The sequence below is a fragment of the Myotis davidii genome, unplaced genomic scaffold, assembly GCF_000327345.1.
Source record: "Myotis davidii unplaced genomic scaffold, ASM32734v1 scaffold1465, whole genome shotgun sequence".
Classification (NCBI taxonomy): domain Eukaryota; kingdom Metazoa; phylum Chordata; class Mammalia; order Chiroptera; family Vespertilionidae; genus Myotis; species Myotis davidii.
Genome location: NW_006295980.1, coordinates 54,910 through 81,310, shown reverse-complemented (window position 1 = coordinate 81,310; position 26,401 = coordinate 54,910). Strand labels below are relative to the sequence as shown.

General features: G+C 37.1%; 1 protein-coding gene across 2 annotated transcripts in view; it reads left to right on the top strand.

Moving 5' to 3' along the window:
• The window catches only part of SLC9A6 (solute carrier family 9, subfamily A (NHE6, cation proton antiporter 6), member 6), a 51,444-nt gene that overhangs the window by 9,022 nt on the left and 16,021 nt on the right, over positions 1-26,401 (top strand). For both annotated transcript variants that reach the window (XR_001515086.1, XM_006770909.2), the window contains exons 2-12: positions 2,327-2,526; positions 3,905-3,982; positions 4,247-4,323; positions 4,628-4,740; positions 7,138-7,243; positions 13,006-13,147; positions 15,352-15,457; positions 15,753-15,841; positions 17,594-17,707; positions 20,983-21,094; positions 22,019-22,172. Coding sequence is in view for 1 of the 2 variants with exons in the window: in XM_006770909.2 (XP_006770972.1) it covers positions 2,327-2,526; positions 3,905-3,982; positions 4,247-4,323; positions 4,628-4,740; positions 7,138-7,243; positions 13,006-13,147; positions 15,352-15,457; positions 15,753-15,841; positions 17,594-17,707; positions 20,983-21,094; positions 22,019-22,172 (1,291 nt within the window). In the remaining variant the exon portion in view is untranslated. The remainder of the gene's footprint in view (positions 1-2,326; positions 2,527-3,904; positions 3,983-4,246; positions 4,324-4,627; positions 4,741-7,137; positions 7,244-13,005; positions 13,148-15,351; positions 15,458-15,752; positions 15,842-17,593; positions 17,708-20,982; positions 21,095-22,018; positions 22,173-26,401) is intronic.

Below are 26,401 nucleotides of genomic sequence, written 5' to 3'. Positions count from 1 at the left end.
TATTTGTATGAAATGTTCAGAATAGGCAAATCTATATGTAGAGAAAATAGATTAGTGGTTTCCAGGGGCTGGGAGTTGGGGTAGGGGAAATGGAGAGTGACTGCTAATAGGTATGGGGTTTCTTTTTGGAGCGATGAAAATTTTTTTTAAAATTAGATAGCAGTGATCAACATACAGGCAGTCCTTGGGTTACGTCAGAGATCTGTTCCTACGGCATAACGTAATGTGATTTTCGCCGTAAGTTGGAACCCACCTACATAAGCACCTACGTCACTCACATAGAGCACATACACAGCAGTAATGAAGTGAAACAGTAAAAAAAAAATTTTTTTAATTAAATCTTTATTGTTCAGATTATTACATTTGTTAGTAAAAAAATTTTAAAAGAAAGATAACAATTCCTGACCTTTACTTGTAGTAAATAAATAATAAAAAACATAAAGCACATATGTACATACGTCAAAATGATGGAACTGTTTTCTTTATAAATAAATGGGAGATGGCAACGTAACCATGAAACGACGTACGGGAGTCCGACATAACCCAAGGACTGGTACAACTTTGTGAACATACTAAAAGCCACCAAAGTTAAAAAGGTAAACTTTATGGTTTATGAATTATAGCTCAATAAAGCTGTTATTAAACAACCAGGGGCCCAGTGCATGAATTCGTGCACCTGATATTAAACAACTGTGGGCCACAAGGTTGTGGTGGGTACAGGGGTGAGTCTTGGCCCATCCTCTGTGCCCCCACCTGACCTCTCCCACCATTGTCCCTGGTCCCCTGTCTGCCAGCAGCTCCACTCCCGCCTATGTTCCCATGCACTGACGGTGCCAACCCCATTCACATCCACTGACCGTGCGGATTAGGGATGGCACCATAAGCCGGTGCGAGCAGCAGCTGCTGCCCCAATTGCCCCTCAGGAGCAGGGGGAGGTGGAGAAGCCCTTAGGGGCGATAGGGGCCAGCAGATGCCATTCGCACCTACTGAGGGCAGCAAGTGCAAGCGATGGCTCTGGCTGTGGGTGTGAGCGGGGATGGGGCCTGTGCTGTCAGTGAGTGTGAGTGGTGGCTCTGGTGCTGGCAGTGGGTGCAAGGGGGCCAGCACCGGCAGCAGGTGCGAGTGCCAGGTGGGACCCTGGCATGCAGGAGCAAAGAATTTTCAGTAACCACCAGACACTCGCCTCGATGACAGTGACCAGCACCCCGCCTTGTTCTGGTGCCCCCGCTCACTTACTCCACCATCCTGCCACAGCCAATGCCAGCCATGTTCCATGCATGCCCCCTGGTGATCAGCACATGTCATATTGACCAGTTGTTCTGTTCAGTTGTTCTGCCGTTCAGCCTATTTGCATATTAGCCTTTTATTATATGGGGTTTGGTCAATATAGCTTTATAGTACCTAGAACATTGTACATATTTAAATATCAATATGATGAACCAGGTAAAATTCTAGCAATATGTTAATATCATAGTGCCAGATTCAGGACTTCTATTCCATGTTTTGATTTTGAAGTATGTATTTTTTAAACATATTTTATTGATTTTTTACAGATAGGAAGGGAGAGGGATAGAGAGTTAGAAACATTGATGAGAGAGAAACATCAATTCAGCTGCCTCCTGCACAAGCCCTACTGGAGATGTGCCCACAACCAAGGTATATTGCCCTTGACCAGAATCGAACCTGGGACCCTTCAGTCCACAGGCCGACACTCTATCCACTGAGCTAAACCAATTAGGGCTGAAGTATGTATTTTAAAATTAAAACCTGATCTTTTAATAGTAGGGGAACTCAATCAATCTACAAATATTATTGACTTTCTAATTCGTTAAATGTGTATTATTTGGCAAGCCACGTGCTTTAGGGGTAACTTGAGATATGTGTGTGTTTAGCAATCCTGTGAATCGATGGATGGAGGTGGTAAACACATTTCTAACATGATTGCACTGTCAGGTTGAGATACTTTGGAGCATATTCTGTGTACAGATGGTTTGAAGCTATTTTCTCATTTTGTTACCTTCCTAATCACTTCTTCATATCTTGATCTAGAAATGCAATGATATGTGTTGTTACACTAGGGAATGTTTTTGCCTTCTGTCTCACTGGATTGCATGAATATTGGACTCTTAGCTTTGTGAATTTAGTAATACTTTAAAATGTAATTGCATTCTGTCTAAAAATTGATTCTGAACCGCATGGGACTATCATAAAATATTTTCTGTTTTCAATTTAAAGATGTGTGTAGGGTATAAAAGAAGTCATCTCTGTCTGAAAGAAGAGCTAATATTGTTGTGGGTTTTTTGTTTTTTTTTTTTTTAATTTCCAGGTCTTCTTGTGGGCCTTGTGCTTCGATATGGAATTCATGTTCCAAGTGATATAAATAACGTGACCCTGAGCTGTGAAGTGCAGTCAAGCCCAACTACCTTATTGGTAAATGTTAGTGGAAAATTTTATGAGTATACGCTGAAAGGAGAAATTAGTCCACATGAACTCAATAACATTCAAGATAATGACATGCTTAGAAAGGTAAGTTCTTAATTAAAAGGAAATTTTGATTTTTTAAAAAAGTGGATAATTAGGAGCAAAGTGATTCAGGAGAAAAATAATGAAATTTTAAATGATATTTAAAATAATTAGCCTTTTAAAATGGAGTAAAATCTCAAGGAACGTAATGTAATGCAGAGTAATGAACATGTCTGTACATTTCATTTTATGATTGAGATTAAGTACTATAAACCTTTTTTTTCACTCTGATGTTTGCAATTGTAATAAATGGTAACCAGTATTGAGCTAAGCAGAATTTATAAATGTTTCTTTCAATTTGAAGATAGTCCTTAGAGTTTATAGTACTCCAGCACATTGAGTTGATAATACATACAATATTCTATTAATAGCTCTTTGAATTCTTTCTTGCCTTGATGGTATTCTGTACTGAGGACAATTTAATCTTTCTTTGATTCATAATCTGGCACAACTTCAGAGGCTTCAGTCTGAGTGTCAGTTATTGTACCAGGCTGTACATAGAGCTTTATGTAGGAGGTTGGGTTGCAGTCTCACTGGCTCCCAGACATTCTTCAAGCTGCTTTCTCCTGTTAACCTCATAGTTTCTATTCCTGAAGCTTCTCAGGGTCTCTTTGTTTCCACCCACTCTTGACCATTTGCCTCCATTTCTATCTTCTACATTGGCAGGACTTGGCTTCTATAACTACTTGATTGTGTTCCTGACCATCTTGAATGCTTTTTAAAATTTCATATGAACTTCAAGTTTATTTTGCAGCAAGACTTCTTTCTACCTGTGGAAAATTCCAGTTCCTTAAAAGTTCTAGTAAATGAACTTGTAGCATGGGTATGTGTGTAGGTGCTTTGTGTTCATATCAAATCCTACTAGAGCCTTATGAACAGAAAGTGGCATCTGTATTATTCTAGGGAATAAGTATTAAAAGAAATGGACTGTCAGGATTAGAAATGAGTTGTGAAGAAACTTTTTTTTACCACAATATTATGTTATATACCTTTAGAAATATTACCTAGGCATAAAGAAGTTGGTTTCCTCTTGCCAAACATAATGCTGTACCCCCATATTTCATGTTACCAGTTTTGGGTCTCATTTAAAACAAATATACTTCCTCCTATTTTCTCATGCTTTCTCCTATTTAAAGGTTTTTAATATAGTATTTCAACACATTTTCACAGATCTGGCTTAACTGGTTGTTCCAAATCTATGTCCTTGTCATTTGGTTGAGAAATGAAACAACATATATCCTATATGAAATATTTTTGGTTACCACACTAAAATTCTTGCCTTTCACCAGTTTAACATTTCTTTTTTTCCTTTTGATAGTGTGATAATATAATATGAAGTGCTATAAGGGAATTCTGCTAAAAGAACTCTTTATTTTAACAGGTTACTTTTGACCCGGAAGTATTTTTCAACATATTACTTCCTCCTATCATATTTTATGCAGGATATAGTCTGAAAAGAGTAAGTGCTTTTGTATTTCATATACTTTGAACAATGTTAAACTCCATGGGTTTTATCATCTCTGACTCTTCAGAAACAGACAGTTCTTCCTAACATTCCCTACCTTCTCTTCTTCTCCTCCTTTATAAATCCTGAAATTTACGCCTGTACAAATATTAGTTCTCTTATTTCCTTTAATGAAAATGCATTTAATATTAGCACATTAGAGTAGAAAACCTTTTTTTGGTAAGTATTCTAACACGGTGTAATCTTTTCTTTTGTCAGAGACATTTCTTTCGAAACCTTGGGTCTATTCTAGCATATGCTTTTCTTGGAACAGCAATTTCTTGTTTCGTAATTGGGTAAGTACTTGCAGCTTAAAACATGTTTTAGCTTGCAAATTATAATTTTAAAATAATGCATATTTGGTTTATGCAGTATTGTATTTCTGAATGAGTCTAAGGACTTTTTCAGTAAAATGTGTTCACATAGATAAATCATTTGAATTTTCCTTAAGGCCAGGGCATTACCCTATTTAAATTACATTAATTAAATTTGGGATTAGCTACAAAGTACTACAGTGGACCCAGCTTCTTATTCTTACTATATACTAACTTCATTAACAGTTGATTTTTTTTCTAAAGTAGAAATATGTTTATTGAACAGGTCAATAATGTATGGCTGTGTAGCACTGATGAAAGTAACTGGACAACTTGCGGGAGATTTTTACTTTACAGATTGCCTGCTGTTTGGTGCCATTGTATCAGCAACTGATCCAGGTATGTTTTACATGAGATTAAGTACTTAAGGAACAGTGTTTTGCTGGCAAACATTTGTGGGCAATTCTTCCTTTGAGGTGCAGAATTCATGATTAGGTACTTCCCATAGTACTGTACTTTCCAGTTATGGAGGGGAAAAACAAAATTCATGGTTCCTTTTGGCTTAAGAACACATTTTTTTCGTTTACTTTATTACATTTGCCTGTTACTGGTCCACACAATCTGATGCTTTTTGGACACAGACTATAAGGTATTTTTTTCAGAATTCCAGGTTGGTCTCTATTCCTAGTGATTAGGTATGGGAGATGAACTAGATTAATAAAAATGGGTAATAATTATATACTTCCTTTCAAGCTTCTAGAAAAGCAGTTCCCTAAAAATCTTCTATTTACATTCAGCTATTGCATGTAAGAGTAAGAAAAGAAGTTTTTACACGATTGTATGAAGACAATTGTGCTACTACAAGTGTGATTTTGGGTCCTTGGTGGGTTTTAATATACATTAAAGAATTGTTTTTATAAAATTGGCTTTATGATTATAAAATAGTCTTGATATTAGCACAGCTGAAGAGTGACTTTAATTGTATTGCGTTAGGTTATAGTTTTCCGAATATAATATTGGTGGGCTTAACAGCTACAAATTAGGCAGTTAAAGAATATGTAGGCTGAAGAGGTAGGGATAGAAACATAGGTTGCAGTATTTTTAATATGTTTTTATTAATTTGAGAGAGAGGGAGAGGGAGAGAGACTGATGAGAGCGAACCATCAGTTGGCTGCCTCCTGCACTCTCCCTACTGGGGATAGAACCTGAAACCAGGCATGTGCCCTGACTGGCAATCTAGCTGGCCACCTCTGGGTACATGGGAGGATTCAACCAACTGAGTCATACGGGCCAGGGCTAGGTTGCAGTTTTTGAACTGAGGAAGCAAGTTTTCTTATACTAGACTTTAGAAGCTCGGTAGAGGTTTGTTCTGTTATACCTTTTGATCCTGAACGTTCATCATCTTCTTCTATTGTCATCCAGCACAATTACAGGTAGGATCCTGAGGTTATCTCTGAATTCTGTGTTAACCTTGATGACTATGGGAAATAAGGAAATGTTTTACATTCTATAAGAGATTATTTTAAAAGATAAGAAGACATTTTAGAGATGTATTTATGTAGCTTAGCATTTTTAAAACTGAAAATCAAATTGCTTCCTTAAAGACCATCAAGACTGCCCCCTCATTACAGTATTTGAAACTGCTTCCATTATCAATGTGAAGATAGCATGGTTTTTGCAAGGAGCCAGTGTTCTCTGTTTTCTGTGTCATCACTAGAAGCAAGGTCCTCCACTTTTTAAAGCCTATGAGGAATTTAAGTCAATAGAACTGGCTACATTGCTTCCACCTTATGGTTTTGTTCTGAATGGCCCAAGCAAAAATTTTTTCCTTATATAAAATTGGGCAGTTATAGTTAGTCTGAATTATAAAGGCATATACACCTGTTTGGGTTTATTTAGTGAGTGAGCTGTATGTGACTCAGCAGTTATAACACAACTTCAGTCTCATCAGAGTTTCTAAGAATTCTCATATAAAAGAAGTGGTTTTTTTTTTCTCCCTTCTCAAGCTATAATAGTATGATAGTTGGCTTCTTATTAAGTTAAATAAAGCAACTATAATTCTGGTCAAAAAGCAAACTTGTCCTGCCAGTGTGGCTCAGTGGTTGAGTGTCGACCTATGTACCAGAAGGTTGCTGGTTCAATTCCTGGTCAGGGCACATACCCAAGTTGCCAGATCGATCCCCAGCAGGGGGTATGCAGGAGGCAGCCGATTGATGTTGATGTTTCTCTCTCATCGATGTTTCTATACCTCCCTTTCTTTCCCCCCCCTCTCTAAAAATCAATAAAAGCATATGTTTTTTAAAAAGCAAGCTTGTGTTTTCATTTCCTACTATCTTTGCTAAATCAGTGTGCTTGAAATTTGCAAGTCAAATAGAAGTGAGTTGTAAGGCTCCAAGGAAGAAATGAAGTTTGTAGCAGAAATGCTTTTCATAATATTCTTCTTCAAAGATTAATGATCACCTGGTCGGTAAGAAATTTTGAATACATTCCTTATGGAAAATAAATGTACAGGACAAGAATATTAGCATTCACACGAAGAATGTAGTCCAACTCAGTCTTCCAAGGTTATTTTCAGCTGTTTGTAAGAGAGAGAAAGGAGATTATGCAAGTATACATTTAGGGAAAAGAAAAATATTGACATAAAACTACTGAATCTTTAATATGGTAAGAGAATGTTTATTCAAGTTGAATTCTAAGACAAAGAAATGAATTTCTAAATAACAATTATCATCTACGGAGGGGAATATGTCATATTTATGATGTCTAAATATTGCTCTGACTCTTTCTACTTGCTAGTGACTGTTCTTGCCATATTCCACGAGCTTCAAGTTGATGTCGAACTTTATGCACTTCTTTTTGGTGAAAGCGTTCTCAATGATGCTGTTGCCATAGTGCTATCTTCGTAAGTGTTTGTTTCTTATTATATTCCATATATTGAATGTTAGGATACTAGGAACCAAAAGTCACTTATTGAATGAAGTGCATTATGAATGGAAACATTTGAAAAAACTGAGGCATTATTTCCCTTTTGAAAAAATACATACTTATAGATAACATGGAAAATGCCAGGATGAAAAAGAAAGAAGAAAATATGTACTCTTAACACCTAAAGACAGTTATTGTAAACTAAAGGTCCAGTGCATGAAATATGTGCACAAGGGGTGGTGGGGGAGGTCCCTCAGCTCAGCCTGTGCCCTCTCGCAGTCCAGGACCCCTCCCTCCTTACCGCCTGCCTGCTGGCTGCTTCTTACCACTCGGCTCGCTGCTCCTTAGCGCTGCCGTGGAAGTGGGAGAGGTTCCCGCCACCACTGCTGTGCTCACCAGCCATGAGCCTGGCTTCTGGCTGAGCGGCGCTCCCCCTGTGGGAGTGCACTGACCACCAAGGGGCAGCTCCTGCATTGAGCGTCTGCCCCTGGTGGTCATTGCACATTATAGCGACCGGTCATTTTGGTCGTTCTGCTGTAACAGTTGCTTAGGCTTTTATTATATAGATATTCTAGGACATTTCCTATTTATTCTTTTTCCTATGCATGATATTTTTACATAGTTGTGATTATACACACACACACACACACACACACACACACAACATATATATATATAATTTTCTGTTTTATTGTAACATGAAATTTTTAGTTTTTGAATTAAAGTAAATTTTTGAGATAGATAATGTATTCACATGATTTAAAAAATCAAAACTATGTAGAAAGGTAAATATTGAAATTTTTTACTCCTGTCCTCATCCACCTGTCCCCCTAGCCCCTTCTAGGTTACCATTTTTATCAATTATCTGTGTATCCTAGTATTTATTTATTCAAATGCAAGCACACATATGAATGAATATTCTTATTTGCCTCTTATTTCTTATTTTAAAAGTAGCATGCTATATATGTCCAAACCTAGCTTTCTTTTACATAATTGTATTCTAGGAATCCTTCCATATCAAAACAGTTTTATCATTCTTTGTTTTGAGCATATAGTGTTCTATGTACTGTACTATGAATTAAACTATAGTTTATTTTATCAGCCTCCTAATGTTGGAAGCATAAAGTGCTTTCAGTTCTTTGCTATCCAAATAATGCTGCAGTGATTAAACTTGAACTTACCTGTTTTATATATGCATAGGTACATTAGTTAGATAAATTTCCAGAAGTAAGATTAGTGGGTTAAGGGGTAAATACATTTGAAATTTTGTTAGACAATGCTAAATTGCCCACCAAAGGGATTATGCCATTTTACACTTTAAGTGCTAAATTATGGTATGGGAGTGCCTGTATCCTTGTAACTTCACCAGCAGACTATTTGTAAGACTTTTGTATTTTTGCTAATTTGATTATTGAGAAATTTCTCATTGTGGTTTTTTAAAAAATTTCTCTTATTTAATACAATCATTTCAGAAACACATTTTAAATTTTTGAAGTGTTAATACCCTTTTTTAAAGACAATTATTGAAATGAGCAATATTTGAATATCATTATAGAAATTACTATACATATTATTAGAAGGTGTTTGCAGGTGAAAGAAGGGGTCTCAACCTCTGAGGAATTCAAACCTGCCAACTCACTCCTACTAAGCAAATATCTAATCTTATAGACATTTGCCTTTACCCTATACCAGAACTTTCTATGAGGGAAAAGTAAAAGCTCACATTTTCTCTTTATTTTTCTCCTTAATTTACACTTTATTAACTATAAAAGAGTAACCAGTAACTGACACTTTATTAACTATAAAAGAGTAACCAGTAACTGGTTTGCATAGCTTGAGTGGCCCCAATGCCTTACTGCAAAGTGGAAAATTATCCTTTCTGAAAGGTAACACTGATCCCTTAAATATTGTGTGTAAAGATATGCAAAAGATCCAATTCTTTTTGGTGAATGTGATTTATGTAAATTCCACCCCCTCTGACATATTCATTGCCAGACATTTTGCAGCTGTCTATAGCTAATGTAAATTTAATAAATAAAGCCTAAAGGCTAGAACTAATGTTGATACAGAACATATGTACCTTCAATGACAATAGATGCAATGTAAAAGTTTTATATTATTTGAAGGGAGGAAGAAATGAATAGTGTGGTTGTAACTTAGGTGTTATAAAAATTAATGAAGCTACAAAGATTGTTGAAGCTTTCAGTACATAGGAGCATGTAAGATCACTAGATGAAAAGAATAAGGTACAGGCAGTTACTTTTAGCATGGATTCCTCATCTTAGATAATTATTCTGCTACTTAATCATCTTACTAATAAGTATTCCTTCTTCATTGTCTGTTGGATGAAGAGTCAGAAAAATCTCTGTTCTGGTCCTGTCTTAAACTGATGTGCCCTGTACCTTACTTTTCCCATTAGTAAAGTAACTTATTTCTTGCAAATTTGAGAATGAACAGTTGAATAGTATTAAGGGAGAAAATAACTCACAAAGGGCCACAATCCTCCTGTTATAGCCTTTCTCAAACAGGGCTCTGTGAGGGAATATAAGCCTTATAGAGAATGATTCGAGTGATTTCTTTTCTCAGTTCTCTTTTAAAGATGGTACATAGCTAGTACTATTCTAGATTCATAGAAGATAAGTTAACTCATTACATGGTCTGGTGGAACTCTGGTGGAGAAGGACTGTATATCTAGAGAATATCATATCAGGACATTGTTAGCAGTGTAGGTGTCTTAATGGAGCTGAGCAAATGAGTTTCTGCCCAAAACCTGAAGGGAAACCAGTTGTGTTGCTGGCTGAGAGAAGTAACTAGCTGGAGTGCTCAGTAATATGTCTATTATCATCTTTCATTCGCCCTTTAAAGTATGTTAGATAGAAATAGTCTACTTTATGTTGGATACTGCTAAATATACTACACAGGACAGCACCCACCATCCAACAAATAATTATCTGGCCCCAAATATCAATAATGCTGGATTGAGAAATCCTGGTGTTGTAAAATTAGAGCACTCGTACATTGGTGTTAACATTGAAATTGATATCACCTACTCTTTTGTGTTTTATATTTTGTCATTATTTATGATCATAAAATTAATACATTTCTAACAGAAATTCAAATAATTTGACAAGGTAGGAGATTCCTGAAATTCTAGCTCTCAGAAATAACCATTATTAAGGTTTCACCTAAACTTTTTCCATTAGGATATTAACGTACATATAAATATAGTAATCATTTTAAACAAAAAAAGTACTATACATACTTTCTGTAACTAACTTTTTTCATTGGACATTGTATTATATTAATACCTCTATTATTCCATCATAAGGATATACTACAAATTTATCTCTCCAATCCCCTGTGGATTAATATTTGGCATTTTTGTAATATTGTATTGTATTATTGTGGATAGTACTGCAGCAAACATATGTATGTATAAATCTCTGTTAATCCTTGAAACTATTTCTGTATGTTATATTTTAGATGTAGATTTTCTAGGCCAACGGATATGATCACTAAAAAATTAAGAGATATAGTCATATTTCCCTCCAAAAATGTAATACAGATCTATTTGAAAGCAGTTATTCAACATATAAAAAGAGGCATAAGTATAGTAGTACCTTATTTCTAGGAATGAAGCATGAGGAAATAGTCCAATTTTTTGAAAAAGCACAAATAGGTTTTTTTTCACGCTGTTATTAGTAGTAGCAAAAAGATTAGAAGCAAGTTTTAAATATGTAATAGTGGGAAAATGCTTTAAAAATTTATGTTATTCCCATTTGGATGAATTTGAAGTCTTAAAAGCCAAGGTTAGAGATACTATAATAATTCTTATGTCATTGTCAGTTAAAGAAGCAGAATTCATGACCATATATTCACTATGATTATAACTAAACATGAAATAGCATGCATGTTACAAAAAGGGAAAAGAAATACAGATGGAAAATGATAGATGTCAGTGTAGTGGAGTGATTCCCCCTCCCCAATTGTACATTATATTACTTTCAGAATGTTTTTAGAAAGTATTCATAAAAATGTCACTGCCTCAAAATAAAATGTTGATTGATGTAGAAAAGATGAGTTAGGGTTTCAATCCAGAGGCCAGCATTTGACTGAAAAAGAAGAAAATAAACCTCTCATTTGTTCTCAGCCCATCATGCTTTTCGTGTGTTCTCATACATTTTAGTGATTGAAGCATAAAATAATGATTAATGTGAATCTTGAATATACATGAACTAATCCAGGGAAGGCAGTCTCAGGAGGCATGGCATTAGATAGTTCTAGACAGCATTTTGAAAACTGTCATCAGGGAGAAAAAAAGGGTGTTGTAGCAATATCCTTTATTTTCTCCAGCTAGCTGCTATATTTTCATGTTATAATGTGGTCACATCTCATTTATGGTGATGGAGTCCTTTATGGGTAGGTAAGAAAGCATGACATTAAAGGCCATTTTGTATTTATTGAAATAATATCAAATCTACTGGTACCAAAGTGATCTGGTCACTTTGAACATTTAAACACAGATGTTTAGTTTTTTCATTTGAGATTGAGTCTCAGAAATTTCTTGGTAACATTACCAGAAATTGATGTTAGTGCTATACTTCAATAAAATAGGTAAAATTAGGAAACTTTAGTTTGTTTTTTTAACCTAACTGGGAGCTATAGAAAGAACTTGGTGTACATGGTACAACCAGCTTATTTTGTAGCTTTGAATCAGAAGAAAACATTGCTATAACTACAGGGGGAATTCATTATATTCTTAGGAATGTGGGTTTTTTCCTCCTTTTCTTTAAATGACTTGTATGCTGTCTTTGAGTCTGGACTTTTTATAAAAATACTGGTTCGTTAATTTACTGGTATGAGAACTGATTTAGTAATGGTGGGCACTCTTGCCAGAGACCTGCTGGCAACATTGATTTTCTTAGCTATTTCTATTTCCTGGGGTGACTGTTTTAAAAGAAGCATTTTAGACCAGACTTAGACTGTGAGTTCAAGATGGAGGGTGTCTCCTGTAATTGCCTATCTTACCTCTTACAGAGTGACTTTCTTTAAGAAGTTTGAGGTGGATGATCCAGTTGGGTATGCTAAAAGTACTGTTGAGTGGTTTCTAATTCCTTGGAAGGCCTTTTAAGCCATTTTTCCTGTAAAAGTCCATTTCAGTGAGTGGATATATATTAGGCATTGGGCCAATTCTGGTATTCTAAAAGTTGAAAAGCTACTTCAGTCATCTTTTTTGTTTGTTTTCCCCCATAGGAATAACAAAATGTGACTGGATTGAGTATTATTTCTCTGCTGGAAATAAGTGTACTTTTTCATTGGTTTGTTCACATTAATATGTTAGGGCTTTCAGGCACTCAGTATTGGTAAGTCGTAAACAGTCACAAAAGAATAGTACTGCACAATATCCGGAGGCTAGAGGAAAAGGCTCAGTACAATTTTCATATAGAGGACCTTAAAATGTTCTACTGCCTGAAACTGTCATTTATGTAAAAGTTGAGTTTTCTTGTTAGCTTGAGCCACTACACAGTGTTTTGTTAACCTTTTGACCTTACTTTGGCAATTTGAATCCTAAGTACAGCACTAATATCACTCTGGTGCCTTTTGATTTCCCCCTTTGATTTCATCTTTTAAGTTCTACACTAGATAGTGTTTTTATTTATTTATTCATGTAATTATTTTTAGGTAATGTTTCTAAAATAAAAGTTGCTTCTAGAAGTAAGAACAATCTCTCCTTTGTAGCTCAATAGTGGCATACCAGCCAGCTGGAGACAACAGCCACACCTTTGATGTCACAGCCATGTTCAAATCGATTGGGATTTTCCTTGGGATCTTCAGTGGATCTTTTGCGATGGGTGCTGCTACTGGAGTGGTGACAGCTTTAATATCCTTTTATAATATTTATCCTTTCTTATTAACCCAACAATGTAATTGAATGCCGTGTTCTATGGTCTCTCCTAGTTCCATAATTGGCACTGTGTTATAATTATTAACCTTATAACTAAGTACTTGGTTTGAAAACATTAGGTATTCATCTTTACCAATAAAGAAAATAATATAATTATTTTATGTAGGATTACATGCCCTCAAACTTTCACTACAAAGGTTTAATTAGACATAGTCACCCTTTGGGGTGAATTTTAAGGTTGTAGACTAAATTGATATAAAGGTAGATATATTTCAAAGAGACTCTGAGTGTTCTGTGTTGCTGTTCAGTGGGCCAAGCCAGCTCAGCCAAGGGTTCGAAAGCCTGAGTGAGGGCGGTGAAGGATGAAGAAATAACAAACAGAGAGAATAATCTGGGTCTAAGTGGATCTTCCTGTGCCTGGCTGAGGCCACAGAGAGAGATCCAGAGGCAAGCTGAGCCTTTAATTTATAGCCAGAGGTAAACAAGGTAGTGGTCACCATAGTTACAATGTTCTTGTGAGTTTCACTTATTTTGGCAGCACTTGCTGCACCTCCCACAGCCCATTAGCTACCTAGGAAGGATCTAGAGAGTGTCATAAGGTCAAGCCTAATTATGCCAAGAGGACTGTGCCCTTTAAGCTGGGACTTGTTTGTGACTTTGCCAACAGGTCATTCCAAGGCTTAACCGTATAGCCGCGCCTTACAGTTCAGTCTGGCAGTCTTTTGCTGTTTGTTTAAAAGGAAAAATAAGAAACCTATGACCATTATGCCATCTGAACTAGATAGAGTTCCTGGGCTAAGATAGATAGGAGTTCATCTCAGTTTTCACCAATTTTAAGCTTCTACTACAGAGTCCTAGACACTGCCATTAGTTTGCAATTTGAAATATTGGGCAAGTCATTCTTGTATTCATTCAGAAAACATTTTTTATTGCCCACTGTATGCCAGCTGCTATGCTCCTGGGTATCAAAAATAAACCAAGACAGACGTGACCTCTGCCTTGCTAGAGCTTCTGGTATAGAAGCATTGACACTTCACCTCATGGGTCCTCTGTGTAGGAAGGTGGAGGGTGGGAGCAGCAGGGAAAATCATTCAGACTAGATGATCTCTAAAGAGCTTCCAGCTCTAAAACTTCTAAGATACTTTCATATAAAACTAACACTGCTTTCAAGATTCTATAAGTTTTCTATACTTCAGCTAAGTGCTGGAAGGGACTTGTCTTATGGCTTTTTACAGGTGAATTGAGGCAGAAAGGGGCAGTAAAAAGAATTCTTCTAAGGAGCTAGGCCTAATAGTATCTCTTCCCCATTACAGTTCCTTGAGGGTAGGAAGTATATCTTATTAATCTTTTTGTCGTAGTACAGGTTTATTGAATTGAATGTAGATTTCAGCCTGAGGTTTGTCACAGCTTCGCACAGGCCCTTCCATTGTCAACTAGCAAATACTTTTTAGGCTAGTGTTAAGTGTGTGACATGCCTCAGTTTCTTCATCATGGAATGCTCTGCATCACAGAGATGTTAGGGCATCAGATAAATAGGAAATCTCATGGAAATGACATTTTAAATAAATATAAATTGCTGTAAGTATGGAAGCTCTTTTGCTTTGTGTCACAGATTAATAATCAGAGTTGGCATGTTGTGTATCTGATCTGTTGCTCCCATCTCTACCTGTCCTTTACTGCGTGGTTTCTGGCAAGGCATGTGATACCCATAAAACAATCAGAGAGACTAAGCTGTAAGACTTCTTTGTGAAAGGAATGGCTGCTCACTCAGTGAGATGCTCATGTTAAGAGTTGCTTCACTCTGGTGCCTTTTTATTCTGTGGTTTTTGTGTTAGGAGGTAAAGCCTTCTTTTACTTTCATGGTTGCCTTGCTTTGACTATTACTTTTTCTAGTTGCACTTCTGTATTAAGATCTTGTTACCCAGATTGTCAAACTGCAGCGGGAAGGCCGGAAAGGGTTGGGGGGCAGGAGGGAGTGGGGTAAGAGATCAACTGAAGGACTTGTATGCATGCATATAAGCATAACCAATGGACATAAGACACTGGGGGGTAGGGGAGGATGGGGGATTGTCAAGGGCAGGGCGGGGGGAAAAAAAGGACACATATGTAATACCCTTTGTAATAATTTAAGCAATAAAACTTAAAAAAAAAGATCTTGTTACCAACCTTGACAGTCTTACGTGACAAAGTTCACCAAATTACGGGAGTTCCAGTTGTTGGAGACAGGCTTGTTCTTCTTGATGTCATGGAGTACCTTCCTCTTGGCTGAAGCATGGGGTTTCACGGGTAAGTTACTTTCTCCTTTGATTGTAAGCCCTTACAGAGAGTGACTCTGCTAGTAATTTTTTCTACTGGTAGACCAACTCCTTTAGTATTTAAACACACTTATTAGGGTTGGGATATATGCTGTCACTTTAGAATGTAAAAAAGATTTTCAATGGAAGTGGTATGTCTCAACAAAGTAAGTCACAACTGAAAATGTCAACACTCAGCATATAATCTGCTTCTGTAAAATAAAAACCTCCATAGAAAAGTCAGGAACTCTCCTTTCACGTGAACTTTGAACACTTTGTCATTGCAGGAGTGGTTGCAGTGTTGTTCTGTGGCATCACACAGGCCCATTATACATACAATAATTTGTCCACAGAGTCTCAGCATAGAACTAAACAGGTAAGATAAACTTTATAGTTTGTGAATAAAGTTTTTCTCCCTGTAGTGAAACAAATCTGTTCAAAATGATGCCTACTCATTCTGACTCCTCTTCTTTTATTTTTATTATTTTTTTAATCTTTATTATTGAGAGTATTACAAATGTCTTCCCCATTTTCCCTCCTTGCCCTCCACTACCCAGTTCCCATCCCAACCTAGGCCTTCACCACCTGGCTCCTCTTCCTTTGACTCCAGAAATAGATGGAATTGGCAGGTTGAAGGGTGACAGTTTTTAGGATAGAGGTAGGTGACCAGAATAGTCAGGGACTATTGTGATTGTGTCAGTTAGCTTCCTTCCCTGTTTTCTTATCCTAATGACTTTTAAGAGGAATGTTTTTCTAGTCAGGTCTGACTAGAACCATGGCTGTTTGATGTTGGTAAGTTTAACTTCTAATTTGACTGGATCTACTGCTGGATGATACAGAGAAGATTATCGTCCTTCAGGCACTTCTAGAAATGTGAAAACATCAGGGGTTGGGCTACATGTGGCCTTGAATGCACAGTTGTGCAGGGCACCTGAAGGGAATTATAAAGGGGCTAGGCATAGCATTTTCTAGTCTTATGAGGTATATGGTGCAAAGATATGAACAATATGTAATGTCTAGAATAGAAACAGATGCATAATTGATTATGATTACATCAAGAAATAGAACATTTAAGTTTTACCAAATGATTAGAACACTTGAGAATAGCCTGAAGAGGACTCATGACAAAGCAGGAGCAAAGGTACTTCTTTTTTCTGGAACCACAGATTTAGTGATTGACATATGCTTTTTTCCCCCACCTCCTCAAAAGAAATTAGGCTTCTTATACACTGGGGCTACAAATCCCTTTTACAAATTAGTTCAGTGCAATAAGTATAGAGAAGATCATCAACTGGGGTGGTGGTGGCATTTTTCCACCCAGTGGAGTGGGGAATAAAAAAAAAACAAGGTCACAGTGTCCAGTCTTATTGGTGATATGAAGCTTGTGTACATAAAAAAACACACAAAACAAAACAGATAATAGGGTGGTGAAGGCCTGGAGTGGGGCAGGGGTGGGCTAGAAGAGGTCAATAGGGGGGAAAGGAGGTCGTATGCAATACTTAAAACAATAAAGATTTAAAAAAGAGACTAATAGAACTTCTAGCTTTGTGTTTCAGATTACATGTCATACCAGATTTCAGAGAAGCAGGGGGGGTGGTTTGAGACTTGATGAGCTACAAAGCTATATAGAAGGAGGGTACAGAGCACAAGACAATGATGCACTGATTCCATAAATGAAGGACAAGACCCAGGTAAAAAGTGAAATCAAATGGCAGGGCAGCAATATGAGAGTTGTCATGAAGTGCTCTATGCCAGGACAAAGAATTTGAACTTGGGCCCGTGAAGAGGAAAGTGTCTATGAAACTGCCATATTTGGAGAGATTAATTGGGTAAGGGTATACAGATGGGTGACAGGGATACCAGTTAGGGTCCTTTTGCAGCATTATGTGTGGGAAGTGATAAAAGGTAGACAAAGGTAATAGCAGGACAACAAGGAACATTCCAAAAGAAAAATTGTCAGAGCAAATGTCATAACTACATTTGCTTCCCTCTGAATCACATATTTTGGGGGATATACATGAACTTTACATATTTGAAGTATCTGTTTTGTTGTCTTAGTAATACTCATGTTTTCACATTGTATAACTTAATTTATTTACTGGACTAACCTTTTAACATTTCGTTTCAGTTGTTTGAGCTTCTCAATTTCTTGGCAGAGAATTTCATCTTCTCCTACATGGGACTGACACTGTTCACCTTCCAGAATCATGTCTTTAACCCAACATTTGTAGTAGGAGCATTTGTATCCTTTATAGTTTGTTCTACTTTTAAAACTTTTTTAAAAAATTGAGATTTGCATGTGTTTTCTAGAGGGATAGTTGACAAGAATACATTTAAATATATAAGATGTTCCTCTCAGTACAAGTAAGGATTTTAACTCTTTTTTTTTTCTGCTCTGTTTATTCTATCTTCATCTGTTTATTGCACAAATAATACTGATAGATTGAAATGACAGAAAAAAGTTTCCTACCATTCTCCTAATTCCAAAAGAGAAAACTATAAAATGTTTGTCCTCTATTGCTAAAGCGAAGAAAGAGAGTGTAGATACTGGGGAGCAGTGCAATCTATGCCACAGGGTCATTGAAAGCTGGTGAAAGGCTGAAGGAGGCTGCCTGCCCTCAACCTCATTCTTGTTGAGTCTTTAAAAATCCAGTTGAAAGAGAGAAGCTGAGTATCTGAAAGGGAACAATCAGTATTACCAGCCTCATGAGAAGGCAGGAGGAGATGAAATCCAGAGCATGTGGGGAAGGATTGGCCTTCACTGGGAGGAGGAATAACTCCACCATGGCTCCAGGAGAGGGTAGGTTATATAGAGATAAAGGCACATTTGTAAGATGGTGTTCCTGACTACTAACCTCTATTTTAATCTATAAAATATGAGGTGAGATTATCTGTTGAAAGTGAGATAGGAGCAGGTGGCCTATCAGTTACCTATTATGTAACAAATTACCCTAAAATTTAGCAGCTTACAACAACAACAGTCATGTATTATATCACAGTTTCTGAGAGTCAGGATACTAGAAGTAGCTTAGCTGGGCTCTTCAGGCTCAAGCATCCCTCATGAGGTTGCAATCTCTCTCTGGTCTGGGACCCTGCAGATTTGATGGGCTGGAGAATCCACCCCAAGTTTACTCACATGGCTGTTAGAGGCTTCAGTTCTGCTCCACATAGACCTCTCCATGGGGCACCTCATAACATTGCTTCCCCCAGAGGGAGTGAGCTGAGAGAGCCCCAAGATGGAATCCAAAGTGCCTTTTATAACCTAACCTTGGAAGTGATATACTATCATCCCTTCTGCCACATTCTGTTGGTCATACAGGTGGACCCTGGTGCAGTGTGAGCGGGGATGTTACAAGGCTGTGAATAATTGCAGGGAGGGATTTTTGAGGACTATCTTGGAGGCTGGATTCCACAGGTGACAGGAGTTTTGTGGAGAAGATTTAGAAATAGTTGTTTTAGAGAATGGGACAGTGAGTTGATCAAAGAAATACTGTAGGATTGCTGAGCAGTAGTAGGGACCCACTTGAGTCTGAGGAATAGATATTAGCCGTAGAATCAACCTGCCCTGTTGTATGACTTCAACCTGGAGTACTTACCTGTAAGCATGTAGGAAAGAGATAGTTGATTCCATCTACGTTTGGGGTTTTGTCAAGTGCGTGCAAAGAAAACGGCTCTTCGGGCTCAAGGCAAAGAAAGCACAGAGACAAATTAATGTCAGGTATTGCAGAATATTATTAAGATGTGGGTAAGCCAAGCCAGTGTGGCTCAGTTGAGCATCGACCTATGAACCAGGAAGTCACGGTTTAATTGCTGGTCAGGCACATGCCCGTATTGTGGGCTTGATCCCCGGTGGGGGGCATGCAGGAGGCAGCTGATCAATGATTCTCTCTCATCATTGATGTTTCTATCTCTCCCTTTCCCTCTCCCTCTGTGAAATAAATAAAAATATATTTTTAAAAAGATGTGGTTAAGAAAGGAAGTGAAGCAGGGAAAGGACTGACTGTGAGGGGAAAGTAACAGAATCTTTGGACTGGAGGTCCCAGACAGGTGGAAGAACTATCCAAGTGAGATAGATAAACATGAAACGTGAAAAAAAATAGAGAGGATGTTTGAATTAGTGATTTTAAAAAGAAATATTTTAAAACCACCTCAGAATACAGATTCCACCAAAGAGATTAGCAGAAATATTTTTTAATTTAAAGCTCTAAGTAGGATCTCTGTTAGAAAGTGAGGTATTAGTGAATGCCATTCTACAGAGACTTAGTCTTCTGGGAATGAACTTCAGGAAAAAAAGATAAAGCCCTATTAATAAGAGAAGAACCTTAGCCTGAAGGCTCCCAGGAGATCAGTAACTCCATATCCTGCTAGTATTTGAGAAATTGTTGAACAATCACGTTCCTTGCTCCACTGTACTTAACCGGAAATAAGGCTAATTATTTTCCTTAGGTTTCTGAGTCTGTTAGGAATTGAAGTTTCTGGATACAAAATCCTACCATGAAAATTGACCACTACAAGGGAGAGCTGTTCTCTTGCTGGCTATGTTCGTTAGGACCTAGATTTGGTTTCATGTGACAAAGATCCAAATTAACTGAGAATTAAACAAGATAGAAGTTTTACCAATGAGCATATAATGCTTATGTACAGCTCCTTTTTGCCTTTAGCCTTACAGATGCTAATGATTTCCAATGGTACTTAGGTCAGCACTTGTTTCCCCATCCTTGTTTTGTTTTTAATCTTAGATTTTCCTTTGTATATCTTTCAGAAAATGGGGTGGAGATTATATTGTAACCCCTGAGATAAAAATTGTAATTGTAAAGCAGAGTCTCTATAGACAGCAAACTGGAAGAAAAGACACTAAAATTGTGTGGGGTTTTTTGTTGTTGTTAAAACCATTCTGAATTACCATTAAGCCTTCCCTTTGAAGCAGGTGGAAGTTACAGACTTAGAGGACTGCATCAGAGCTAGCAGAAATTTCAGTGGTATAAGGTGCTTGAGCTGCCCTTTTCTTTGTTCCAAGGAAGCAAGAGCAAGTTTAGCCAATATTACTCTTTCTCCTACTAACACTGACAATTACAGTGAATTAACCTATTGTAGTAATAATCTTAAGATTATACCCAAGAATCTCTGCTTTTAAACATGTTTCTGTTCATCTCATGAATTTCCTATATGTTAGATCTGCACTGTCCAATTTGGTAGCAACTAACCTTTAAATAAGCACAAATTTAAATAAGCACAAATAACTTGTGATTATTTAAATTTAAATTAATTTAAATGAAATAAAATTTCGGTTCCTAGGTCACACTGGCCACACTTCGAGCACTCAGTATGTTGGACAATGCAGATATAGAACATTTCATCATTGTACAAAGTTCCATTGGACTGCTCTGTGTTAGAGAAATCGAAAGACTGTGTTAGAAACTCAGCTTCCTAAGATAGTCTTTCACCATCTTGAATGTAGAGTCTAAATAATATTAATATAGTAAAAAGAAATTACCCTTAACCGATTAATAATTTTAGATTGCTATTTTCTTGGGGAGAGCTGCTAATATTTACCCCTTGTCCTTCTTACTTAATTTGGGTAGAAGAAGTAAGATTGGATCAAATTTTCAACACATGATGATGTTTGCTGGTAAGTTATAACTCCCTCTCTTTCCCCATTCCAAGAAACCACTCACAATGTATATGCCAGCTTGATTTTAAATGGAAAGGATATGCTGGTAAGATATTACTCCCTTAAACATTGAAGTTGCAACCTCCAATAGAAAAAGAAAGTTAGTGTCTGTATTCGCTTCTATGGGAAAATTTTAATGTTCTGGTTCCACATTCCTACATGTCACACATAGTAGAGAAGATAAAGATTTATGCACTTTCACACAAAAATCTGTATGTGAATGTTTATGGCAATTCTATTAATAAATGCCCAAACCTAGAAACAGTCCATTTCTGTTCCAATGGGTGAATGGATAAGCAAACTGGTATTTCCATGCAATGGAATACTACTTAGCACTAAAAAGAACAAACTGTTGATACATACAACAACATGGATGAACCTCAGAGGCATTATGCAGAGTGAAAGAAGCTAGTCTCAAAAGGTCACATACTGTATGATTTCATTTATGACATTCTGAAAAAGACAAAAGCATAGCAATGGAGAACAGATGAGTGGTTGCCGGGGGTTTAGCAAGGTGACAGAGAGGTTGAATTAAAAAGAGGTTGAACAAAAGAATTTGGGGATGGGTGGGTAATGAAACTATTCTGTGTCTTGGTTGTGTTAGTGGTCACACACCTCTATGCATTTGTCAAAACTTATGGAACTATACACCCAAAATAGTGAATTTTACTGTATGTAAATTTAAAAATAAATTTCAAAAAATTGTTAAAAGATCAATGTATGTCAGTATCATCTACTAATTCTTCTTTCCATTTATTGGTACTTATGTATGTTGATATGTATTTGTTCACACCCCTCTAAGTTCTCAGAAATTTCTCTGAATTTACGAAGCTCACATTGGTAATAAGTTATTGAAGAAATGCCTCTTCCATTTCCTTTTAGGCCTTCGTGGTGCAATGGCATTTGCCTTGGCCATTCGAGATACTGCCACTTATGCACGGCAAATGATGTTCAGCACCACACTTCTGATTGTGTTTTTTACCGTATGGGTATTTGGTGGTGGTACCACTGCCATGCTGTCATGCTTGCATATAAGGTAAGTAGTGATTGGGGACCTCATTTCCATATTAAATTATAATTCAGGTTATTTTCTTTTAATCATGATAAATTTTTAAACTTTAAGAAATCTATAATATTTAATGTTTTCCTTTTAAAAACTAACATGTAGTACAGAAAAATGAAAAACATGCAAAAGAAAAGTAACCATTGTTAACACTTTAAAGGATGTCTTTCCAGACCTCTTACTATACATTCTATATATTTTTAACAAAAAGGGCCAATACTACAGGCACTCTTTTTTTTTTCTTTTACTTTTTATTATTATTAAGGTATTACAAATGTGTCCTCATCCCCCCCATACAGGCACTCTTATAAACTTATTTTTAAATGTAATATAGCATGGGCATTTATGTTATTAGTAGATAACATTATTTTAATGGCTGTATATCTATCTATCTATTTATTTATTGATTGATTGATTGTATTATAATTTATTTAACCAAATATCTACCTTGTATTGTTTCTAGGATTTTGCTATTACCATTAACATTTGAGGCTTTTGCTATTACTCTTACCAAAACAATGTGAACATTTGTAAATGCACACACCATTGTGCATTTGATTATTTCCTTATGATGCATTCTTAGAAGTGGATTTCTTGAATGTAGAATATTCATATGTTTAAAAGTTTTGATCCACATCACCAGATTGGATCATCAAAATTTTTCTTCTACACCCTGTAAGACAGTCCTGTTTATCTCAACCCTAATCAATATAAGATATTATCATTATTTCTCATCTTTATGATCACCATGGTTTCTGACCTGACAATCCAAGGTTGAGATTGTGAGGTCTCTGTCTTAGATTCAAACTCGTTAATGTATTCAATTGGAAAGCTCCCTTGTATCTCAAGAGTTCTGTATTGTTTCCATGGATACAACAGCCTATGAGGCTAAAGCCTTTGTAGATTTTAGTCCTGTGTTTGGCTGAAACTTCATAGACCTTAAGAGCTACGGAGCCTGGCCAGCATAGCTCAGTGGTTGAGCGTCGACCTATGAACCAAGAGGTCACGGTTCGATTCCCAGTCAGGGCACATGCCCAGGTTGCAAGCTTCATCCCTGGTGTGGGGTGTGCAGGAGGCAGCCAATCAATGATTCTCTCTCATCAGTGATGTTTCTATCTCTCTCTCCTTCTCCCTTCCTCTCTCTAAAATCAATAAAAATATTTTTTTAAAAGAGCTACTGAGCTTCCAGAATACCTAGGGTTCATTAGAGAAAACCGTATTTCACATTTTATAGAATCTGTTTTCCATTTTTTCATTCTAAAGACCAGCCAGCCTTAAAACACACTTTTAATGAGATTATTATCTTTATCTTGCTTTACTATTCAAATACCTTTCTTGCAATTTCTATGCTGCTGTATATAATAAAGAATACACAAAAATAATGTTTGTATAACCCTGATTATTACTTCAGGAAAGACTGGGCATTTTTTTGAGCACCTACTATGTTCTGAGCGTTTACGAAGTGCATTTTACAAATTTATCTAATCACAGTAGCTCCATTTTACAAATGAGGAAATAGAGGCTTAAAAATTTCTAAGTTGTTCAGTGTCATACAGACAATTAAATGTTGGATAAAGGAACATCATCAAGAAATGAGGATGGTAAATTTTGAGAGGATTAAATATTTTCCTTTTCTCAAGAGCTTGTAAATGAAGACTCCTTATTCTAAAAAAAATTAAATGTAATAATTTTGGAAAAATAATACTCTTAAACGGAGTCTTAATGTTTAGGTAAAATCAGTTCTCGTCTCTAACTTGCCTTCACACAAACCAAACAAAATATCCATGCTTTACCGCCCCCCCAAAAGAAACCCCACAACCCCCCATACTCACATAAAGTTGAATACACCTCACCATCTTTGCAAACTCTTTGGCCCCATCTTGCCTGTCCTATGGCATAGTTTGTTTCTTAATTTTACACACACACACACACTAGAGACCCTGTGCACGAAATTCATGCAAGGGGCTCAGCCCCTGCCTCTGTGGCTGCTGCCGTGGCCTCCACCAACGTGGCTTCATCCAGAAGGACATCTGGTCTAATTAGCATATTATGCTTTTATTATTATAGATTACCTTACAGTTTTAGGTTAACTCTTGTTGTTCTTGTTTTGGGATTTTTTGGCCTCTGCAAAGAGAGACTGGAATTTAAGTTTCACTTCCCAACTCCGAAATTTGGCTAGTACAATTTTGAGGAGGCTGAAATAAGTCCTTAAAGTTGAAGATTAATGCAGACTTAGACTTGACTTTGAGTTCTTGCTCATTAATTTTGAGTTCTTGTTCCTTCCTTTACCAATTCTGTGATCTTGAGCCTCAATTTACCCTTTTAAGTCTCAATTTTCACATTTGTCATGTGTGTTAGTACCCATGTCCTAGGGTTGTTGTAAGTAGTCAGTGAGCTAATGTCTGTAAAGTTCTCAGCACAACATTGCTAATGTGCCTTTTAGTCATTCATTCGATAAATTGAGCATCCCATCTGCCAGGCACTGTTTTAAGCTCTAACTTAATGGTTCTCATTTGAGGGTGATTTTGCCCCCACTGCAATGGACATCTGGCAATGTCTGGAGACATTTTATTGTCACAGTCTAAGATAGGAGGCTGCTATTGGCATCTAGTTAGTAGAGGCCCATGGTTCTGCTAAACACCCTACAGTGCACAGATCTGTGCCAAGATGTCAGTAATGTGAAGATTAAGACCCTGCTCTAGAGAGGTACAGCAGTAGTAATAAGAAAGAAAAAGTCCCTGGTCTCATAAGCCTATATTTTAGTGGAAGAAGACTAAACTAGCAGTCAAATAAAAATGGCAATTTTAGGTGATATTAAATGTTATGATGACAAACAAGGTACTGTGATGGTGACTAGGGATCAAACGTATTTTATAGGCGGAGGTGAGGAAAGGTCTCTCTCTCTCTCTCTCTCTCTCTCTCTCTCTCTCTCTCAGCTACATTTAACCTCAGTCTATCTGAAAGACAGGGTATTGCCAGTTAAACAGTGAGCAGGAAGAAGAGCAGCCCAGGCACAGAGAAAAGCATATGCAAAGGCCCTGAGGCAGGAACAAACTTGACCTCTTTAGTGAACAGGAAAAAAAGTCCACATAGCTGGAATATAGTGATTGAAGTGTAGATAGGAAATAAGGTGGGCAAAATCCTATAGGGGCAGTAGTTGGCAAACACATCCTGTAAAGGGGTGGCTAGTAAAATTTAGGCTTTGTAGACCACATGGTCTCTGTCTCAATTATTCAACTCTAGCGTGAAAGCCCCAAAGATGTGCCCTAGCTGGTTTGGCTCAGTGGATAGAACATCGGCCTGCAGATTGAAGGGTCCCAGGTTCAATTCTGGTTAAGGGCACATGCCCAGATTGCAGGCTTGATCCCCAGTGGGGAGCATGCAAGAGGCAGCCAATCAATGATTCTTTCTCATCATTGATGTTTCTATCTCCCTCTACCTCTCACTTCCTCTCTGAAATAAATAAAAATATATATATTTTTAAAAAGCCCCACAGATGATACATAAGTCAGTTGTGTGGTTGTGTTCCAATAAGACTTTATTCACAAAAACAGGAAGTGCACTGGATGTGGCCTATGAGCCTTAGTTTGTGGACTCCTGCTTTCGGGTCTCATAAGATATGGTAATGAATTTGGATTTTAAAGTCCAATTGGAAATCTTATAAGATTTTAAAGTAAAGGAGCAACATGATTATTTTTGTAAGGTAAAAGCATCACTCCAGCTGTTGTATAGACAACAGATCCTCAGTGAGTTAGAGCCAACCAACTAGCTATTCCTACATCTTTTTATAGTTTGTGATGGTCACATTTGGCTCCCTGTCATTTACCACACATATTTTGCAATTCTCTGTCTCCGAGCATTTGCTCCCATTGTTTCTTTGCTTTGAATTCTCTTTCCCAAGAAATGAAATAGCTCAAGTGCCTTCTCCTTTCTGCCATCTTCTTTTGTATTGGAACCGTTCTTCCATTTGCTTAATGTTGGGTATCTTTATAACAGCACTTATTTCAATTAGCCTTGTAATAACAACCCTATAACAATAAAACCCTAATATGCAAATTGACTGGTTGCTATGATGTGCACTGACCACCAGGGGGCAGACACAGGAGCTGCCCCCTGCTTGTCAGTGCGCTCCCACAGCGGGAGCGCTGCTCAGCCAGAAGACGGGCTCACAGCTGGCGAGAGGGGCCAGGATGAACAGGAGT